The sequence below is a fragment of the Magnolia sinica genome, chromosome 4, assembly GCF_029962835.1.
Source record: "Magnolia sinica isolate HGM2019 chromosome 4, MsV1, whole genome shotgun sequence".
Lineage (NCBI taxonomy): Eukaryota > Viridiplantae > Streptophyta > Magnoliopsida > Magnoliales > Magnoliaceae > Magnolia > Magnolia sinica.
This window is the reverse complement of record NC_080576.1, coordinates 112,420,691-112,429,259: the sequence shown is the minus strand read 5'-3', so window position 1 is coordinate 112,429,259 and position 8,569 is coordinate 112,420,691. Positions and strand designations below refer to the sequence as shown.

General features: G+C 41.1%; 1 protein-coding gene across 1 annotated transcript; it reads left to right on the top strand.

The window, feature by feature from the left end:
• Positions 1–960: 960 nt before the first annotated feature.
• On the top strand, positions 961–1,800 carry LOC131243860 (uncharacterized). The gene has a single exon (XM_058243478.1). It carries the CDS (start codon positions 1,047–1,049, stop codon positions 1,620–1,622), a length of 576 nt encoding a protein of 191 aa, XP_058099461.1. The 5' UTR covers positions 961–1,046; the 3' UTR covers positions 1,623–1,800.
• Positions 1,801–8,569: the final 6,769 nt, after the last annotated feature.

Below are 8,569 nucleotides of genomic sequence, written 5' to 3'. Positions count from 1 at the left end.
TGGGTGCACACCTGTAAGCACGTACATAACGTGTGGGAATCGCATTTCCTTTTAAAGTGTATTTCCTTTTCCACACGCGTGTAGATCCGTACACTTCCACACGCTGGCACACATTCAAACATGAAACACGTGTATAAGATCTGATCTTTCGTAAGGTTGGAAATAAGGCTTAGATCTTCAATCTAAAGAAGCATCAGAAATTCCATATTCAGGTGGGCTACAGTACGAAGCAAATCGACGGTTGAACGTTTTTTATCTAGTCGTTCATTTAAAAAAAAAAAATTTCAGTGGGCGACCTGAATTTTTAAATGACCTGAGTTATCTTTAAGAATATCTAGCAGTGTAGATAACCTGATGGACAGCTCCGATCTCACACATGCATCACATCATGACACCTTTCCCGCGTGAGGATGTGTACGAGTACACGCGCGTGAGGAATAAACAAAACCTCTCGTTTCCTCTCACCATTTTCCAACCGGAGTCGTTTTTTATCCGAGCGCATAAAATACCCAAGCTCTACAGAGTCCAACATGTCATATACGTAAAATCCACTCCGTTCATCGTGTGATAAAAGTAAATTGGACCGTACATACAGAAGATGATCCCAATTGAAAACTCATATGGGCCGTATTTCTCCCAACCACAAAGTTCACACGTTGTGACCCGTTAGAATTTTGCATCGGACTGATTATTGTATCTTAACCTCATCCCGGTGAGTTAAAATTGATAAACGAGTTTGATGAACGATACAAACCATGGTGGCCCCATGCACAAACCTACGGTTGGCAGCCAATCACCATCGTTCCATGTGGACTGGCCCATCTGACTTGTGGATCTAAGCTGATTTTTGGCCGTAGGGCATAACATGGAGAATAAAACCTGATAGACGGTGTGGAATTTACACATACAAGAAGGTGGGCCCCACAAACCAGGGTGTTTTTATTGTAGAAATTTCCTGCATTTTCTTACAAAGGCACCGTTAACTAACGCCGTTTCCTCCTCTCTTTCTTCTCCTCGCCCTTCCCTCCGTCAGATCTCCGGAAGAAATGGACGCACCCCGGCGCAACTTAGGCACCAGCATCCAAATCACAGCCTTAGATGCCATCGTAAACGTGAACTCCCTGTTCACGTTAGCAGTCTTCCTCGGCCTAGCCTGGAATCCAACGGACCTTGCCAACACCCTCATCGCCGACCCCTCCTGCGTCCCCTCCAGATCAACGGCCGAGAACCTTGTCTCCTTCCACGTGTACTCCTTCAGCTCCTTCCTCTTCTCCAGCCTCCTCGCTCTCGCCCTCAAGCAGGTCATCCGCCTCTCCGACCGCCCTGCATCCCCCTCCTCCCACCACCACAACCAAAACAACATCTTCGCGGCGCGTTTTAGCACCATCAAGCCCTACGTCAACAGGACTCTTCTCCGGGTCGTGCTGCTGGTGACCGCAGTGGGGTCGGTCTCTGGGTGCGTTTTCCTGATGCTGGCGCTCGTCAATTTGGTGCAGGTAAAGCTCGGGACACTGTCGTGTGGGAGCCCCTACACCTACGGGGCGGTCGTGCCGCTGGTCATCTTCGTCCCGGCCGCACTCATTATCTATATCGGGCTTGTCCTCTATGCGTTTACTCGATAAGGGGGGGTGAGTTTCATGATCTGGGTTCCTTTCTTGGGTCTGTTTGGAAATACCCAAATTGTTATTTGGTTGAATTGTCTTGTCATCTATGCTTTTACTCGGTAGATGGGTGATTTTGATGATCTGGGTTCCTTTCTGGTTGTCCGTTTGGAAGTACCCAAATTGATATTTGGTTGAATTGGCTTGTCGTCTATGCTTTTACTCCATAGAGGGGTTAGTTTCATGATCTGGGTTCCTTTCTCGAATCCGTTTGGAAGTAACCCAAATCAACATTTGGTTGAATTGGCTTGTTTTCTATGCTTTTACTCCATTGAGGGTTGAGTTTCATGATCTGGGTTCCTTTCTCTGGTCCGTTTGGGAGTACCCCAAATCGACATTTGGTTGAATTGGCCTATTGTCTATGCTTTTACTCCATAGAGGGGTGAGTTTCATGATCTGGGTTCCCTTCTCGGGTCTGTTTGGAAGTATCCCAAATCAACATTTGGTTGAATTTGCTGGTGGGCTGACTGGGCTACTTCTGTTTTCACTACGGAGTGTTTGGGAGACATTTGGTTGAATTTGATGGCGGGCTGACTGGGCTACTTTGGATTTTGCTACTGAATGTTTGGAGCTGTGTGGAAATTGAAACCAAATTGGGAAGCTTGTTAAGGTTTCGACTTTTCCACCCCAAATTTACAATTCTGAAACAACCAGAATATCAATTTGTGGAAAAGATTTCCTCCCGTACATGATTTTGGAGGTATCTCGACAGTTACCCTTTGTTGTTTAATTTCTTTGGTTTTGTTTAGCTTGGTTAGAATTAGTAAATGCCAACAATTTCTAATGTTGAATTGTGATGAGAACCCAAAATTGAATTCCATGCAATTGGAGAAAGAGCCCTGTTAAGGCTGCTCATAGATGCCATTGTTGCGTGTGTGAGATGAAGGCTGTTCATCAGGTGAGACCCATAGCCTGAACATCAGTGTGGTCCAATCGTTTCAGGTGCACGTATATTGAATGTGGATAGCCCTTCTTTTTATCTAATTGTCTAGATTAACTTTGGGCCACAGTGTGGACTTGGCGGGGGTCACCTGATGACTGGCCTTGATCTCACACACGTGCTGTTGGAGAGTAGAATGGTGTACACTATTCAGGGAGGGAGAGAAACCTTAATCAAACTACAGAGTGAAGTAGTTTGATTTGTGGTTTATCCTTCCAAAAAAGTTTGATTTGTGGATCAAAGGACTTTTAGTACATAAAGCACTTCCCTGAGCCCTGTTTGGTTGCCACTTAAAAACGGGCTCTCTCATTTTAGTTAACAGTAATTATGTATTAGAGATTTTGGTGAGGTTTTAAGATAATCTAGATAACCCATGATTTATGTAAACTATGATCTCTAATTCATCATTTCTGCTAAAAGGAGATGAGCTCATTTTTAAGCGGCAGCCAAACAGGACCTAAACCTTCATCAACTCTGCCATCTAAATTTGAAGTAGAATTCAAACTATTTAGTTGTAATGTAATGCATTTTCTTTGCTTCTATTTTCCCTTTCAATTTCTGTTTAAAGATAATGCTAACTGCCTCCCTAAATGGAAGGACAAAATACGAATAGTACACTCCAACTCTATGCATCCGATTAGTTTAATCAGAAGTGTTTTATACCATACCATGTGCTGAGAAATCCTACACAAGTACAATTTAAGTTACTATAAGAAATACTAAACTCTGGAAACCAAAATCAGATGCTGAATCTTCTCATCCTAAGCATTTCTGACTGGCTATTCTACATATGTGGTGGGCCGTGCATATGAGTTGAACGTGGACTTTCAGCGATTCACGTGACCGTTGATTCTTTTTCCATGCGTGTTCTCCACTTCACGAGTGCACCATCTTGATTGCAAGTTATGTATGTCCTGCCAAAGAACAACTTGGGTCATGCACCCATGAGCATGTGAGTAGATTCTTGTAAAGATGGGTGTGAATGGTTAGCTATTACACATACACGCACATGCGTGCAATTCTAACTCATTTTATTGTACACGAATCCAATAGAGATGAGCTTGTAGGATTCTTTCTTATTCCAATAAAGATGCACATGTAGGATCCAGACTCATCGTAACAAGACCCGTCATTACACACATTTCATTTTTGTTTCTACAACACAAATGAGGAATTATTGGATTCTCAAACCAAGACTTTGTACAACATAAATTGAGTTTTCAATTACGGCAATTTGGTCTACAGTTCAGTAATACATTCAAGTTCATTCTTTTATTCTTGCCATTTGAGATTAGACCATGTCCCATGGATCTCCATGATAGAGAAGTCCAGGACTTCAGATTTCTGGCCTGCAAATAGACTGCTTGTTCACAAGAGAAATACAACACCGCTCCACATTCAACTCTTAAGAGTCTTAAAGTTGGTGGTATAGCAAATAGCAATTTAGGAGATTTTTGAGGTACAATTCATATGCAGTGTGACCAAGGTGTGCATTTGATGCAATTGATATAAAGAATTTAGTTGTAAAATATTGTGGCACAAATAGAAAATTAACTTGCATTTGATGCTAGGCTCATTTGTAGGAATCACACGCTGGATGTGTTTGGATGCACAACACAACTGATTAAATTACAAAGGCTCAGTTAAATCACGAGGAATGGCCGAATTGTAATGGCACTTTGCTTACTGTTTCGAGTGAGGAGTTTCCTCAAATTATAGTTACCTTCCTTCAACATCTGATCTGAAAGTGATATAATCTCCCCAAACCATCAAAGTCAACCTTCCTTCATCTTGTTACCTATTGGCGCCACTGCTAAGTTCCCTCGAATGCATTCATTTCTGGTACACAATGATCACACACAACTCCAGAGGCACATCTCCATTTCTTCTACCTAGCTTGAATTCAATGGGCAACATCTTTCTCAATCTCTCTTCCTTCATGAATTATTAACCCAAGGTATCGAAAATGGTCATTTTGAGAAATTTCTTCATCTTAACTAATTCCTTGTCTTCACTCATAGTTACTAAAATTGGACTCTATACTCTGTTTTAGCCCGAGTAAGTTGAATTCTTTAGATTCTAAAGCACCATTTCATAAATATAGCTTTGTGTTTATGGCTTTATCTTGTCAATCAAAACTATGTCATTTGCAAATAACATACACAATGGGTTCTCTTCCTACAAATGCCTCAACTTTTCCATGACCAATGCAAAAAGCTTCGGGCTCAATGCCGACCCCTAGTGCAAGCCGACCGTAGTTACGAACTCGTGTTGCTCCATTAGTATCCTCAAATTTGTTATTGCTCCTTCATACATATCCTTAATTATGTCAATATATCCTCTTGAAACTCCTTTATTTCCTAACACACCAGATACTCTCTTAGAACCCTGTCATATACTCTCTCTAAATCAATAAAGACCATGTGTAGATCCTTCTTATTTGCCTTATATTTCTCCATCAATTGGCTTAGGAAAATAGTTTCAGTGATGTACTTCTCAGGTATGAAACTAAACTGATTTTCTGATACATCGTCACATGCCTTAGTCTTTGCCCAGTCACTCTCACCCACAATTTCATACTATAGCTTATAATTTTAATCCCACAATAGCTAGTGTAGCTCTATATGCCTCATTTATTTTTATAAATAAGCACACGAGTACTTTTCCACCCACTCACCTAGCACTTTTTCAATCATACAACATTGTTGAACAACTTTTCAATCAAAAAAACTCAATGTCTCTCATGCATTTCCAAACCTCCATTGGTATACCATTTAGTTTGAGGGCTTTTTTTATTTTTATTTTTATTTTATTTTTTATTTTTTATTTTTATTTTATTTTTTATTTTTTATTTTTTATTATTATTTCATCTTTCTCAAACTTCTTTCACTTGAGATATCCTAACCCTACCTTTTATCCCTTTTTTTTAAAAAAAAAATAGAGTGATTGTTATTTAACAAGTTCTGAAAATAGTTTCTCCACGTTTTATTGATCTTATTGTCCTTTACTAGTACTTTCTGGTGGTCATCGCTCTTAATGCATCTAACATAATCTTAGCCCTTCGCAACCCCCTCCTCTCTCTCTCTCTCTCTCTCAGCAATTTTTTTGGTTTTTCCAAGTTCAAAAATTTCATATTTTGTACTTGTCAGGCTTTTGGAAAATGATCAATTTCTTTATACAATGGCCCATTGATATATTTATTTTCTCGATTGTTGGCTAGAAATTTGAATGGCTGGATTTTCCTATCGAAAAGATCATCATGACATGGTCCGACAAAGGCACCATTATCTATTATTCCATTTGCTACTAGTATAAAAGAATGGGTGCGTATATATCAATTTCCTCATGCTCGGGCATCAGATCATCAAGAATAGAGCGGTCAAAGGGAAGATCGAGCTGGGGCTCCAATACTAGGCCCGCAGCCAGGCTCGGGCTTTAAAAGTAAGTCCATTTAGTAATGGGCGTTGTCTTGCCACTGTTCAGCCCAACCCTCTTAGGGTTTAAGGGCTTTTTTTGTCATATATTATTCATGATGTGGCCCACCTAGTGCAGAGTCCAGATCTTCCTCAAAGTAGGTGAGAGCATTCGTGTCCGTTTGTGGGTTGGATCTTCCTCAAAGTAGGTGAGAGCCTAACGTGTATTTTAAGGTTTATCCAAAACTCAGGTGGGGCCACAGTACAGGGAACAAGTTGCGAGGGAACTCACACCATTGATCTGCACAAGGGCACACACCTGAGTTGTAAACCAGCCTGGCCTTTGGGCTCCCACATATGACAGATGAAGGATCTGAATGGCCTGGATTGCGTACAAACGACACTATGGGCTCCCCATGTAAGGTGGGTGTCCCCTGGCCACTTGTTCCCTATGTGTGGCCTACTAATTCATATCATGGATCAGAATTTTTGTGCTCTGGACCTAACATGCACTGATGCATGGTATGGACGGGTTGGATGTCATGCTTGCATCACGTGGACCCCACATATGCTCGGTACCAGCAAAAGTAGAGAGGTGGTGGTATCTAATTGTTGTAATACCAAAACTAGAAAGAGAAGGGTGTATCTATCAGCAAAGAGGATGGGTTTTCATATCAATTCCATTAGAAAGAAAATATCGAGAGCGGATGTCACCAGCCAATGGCTAGTGGACGGTGCTCCGTGGGACCTACCATGATGTATGTGTTTCATCCATGCCGTCCATCTATTTCTTTGGATCATTTGAACTTAAGCTATATTCCAATCACACCCAGATCCATGGCTCAACTGGCAGACTGAGTGGAGATACCTCGTTTCAACACTTGAGGTCTTGGTATCGATCCCTAGCGGGGGTGGCTAACATGGAGTGTGTGTGTACCGACATGGTATCGATCCCTAGCGGGGGTGGCTAACATGGAGTGTGTGTGTGTGTGTACCGACATGGGTGTGTACTAACAAGCTAACCTAAAAAACAAAAAAAAAGAAAAAAAGAACGTATATTTCAATCTCAGGTGCACCACATTACAGGAAACAGTGTTATTTGAACGTCCACCATTAAAAGTTTCTTGGGGGCTGTAAAAGTTTTGGACCACGCTGGTCTTTGTTTTTCCCCTTCATCTAGGTCTTTATGACCTTTTTATTTTATTTTATTTTTTGGTCTTTTCTTTCTTGCCAACCTCGATCCCCCGACGTAGAGGTGGGATGATGAAGCTTAGTTCCACCTGACATGGGTGTGTGTACTAACGTGGGTGTGTACTAACAATCTAAAAAAAAAAAAGCTCAGTTCCACCTGGGAAAGCTTGAGGTTGGATGTCAAATAAACAGTAATGTGGGCCTTAGGAGGATTTTAATGGTGGACATCCAACCACTCCTGTTTTCCTGTGGTGTGGCCCACCTGAGATTTATATCCCTCTCATTTTTGGGATCAAGCCCTAAAATGATCTGTAAAAATGGATGGACCGCATGGATAAAACATATGATTCATGGTGGGGTCCACATAGCACCGATCACTAGCCACCGGGCTATGGCAGCGACACTAGCCAAACCGCCTCCGAAAATATCCATGAAGTCAAACTGTAGCTAGGTGTTGTACATGAAAGATAATATTTGACTCTCTTGTAGGAGATTTTTCCTATTGTACGACTCACTTATGAGCGAGGCACCTTGCCACGCCCTCCTATACATAGTTTCCAAGAATAAGCCCCTTTTGCACGGATGCTTTTTTTACTGGACCAAAATGCCCACTGTACCACTCACTTATGAGCGAGGCACCTTGCTACGCCCTCCTATACATAGTTTCCAAGAATAAACTCCTTTTGCACGGATGCATATTTACTGGACCAAAATGCCCTTTTTTAATAGCTGAGGTTCTTACTGCTACGGATATAATCCGTAGCCATGACTTTTTCTCTCTTTTTATTCATTTAACAAGCATATCTCCTAAACTAAAATGAGTTACTTGATGTACCATATATAATTTTTGGGTAGGAGAAGCTACTTTAGCCAACCAACCTGGTTATTTTCTAAGATTCCATCAGGTCAATGGTTGAAAATCCATTTTCATTCACTTCGTGGTCAATTTCAATCAGTTCGCAGTCAATTTCGTAAACTTCGCGGTCAATTTCATTCACTTCGTGGTCAATTTCAATCAGTTCACGGTCAATTTCATTCACTTCGCGGTCAATTTCATAAACTTCATAGTCAATTTTAATCAGTTCACTGTGAATTTCATTCACTTCGTGATCAATTTCACTTCGCGATTAATTTCATTTACTTTGCGGTCAATTACAATCACTTCGCAGTCAATTTCATTCACTTCGCGATCAATTTCATTCACTTTGTGGTCAATTTCAATCAGTTCACGGTGAATTTCATCCCCTTCATTCACTTCGCGGTCAATTCGAACTGATTGAAATTGACCGCGAAGTAAATGAAATTGACCGCAAAGTGAATGAAATTCACCGTGAACTGATTGAAATTAATCACAAAGTGAATGA

What these genes read in the sequence shown, in the direction of transcription:
- LOC131243860 (XM_058243478.1), top strand. Translation starts at nt 1,047, where the DNA reads ATGGACGCACCCCGGCGCAACTTAGGCACCAGCATCCAAATCACAGCC.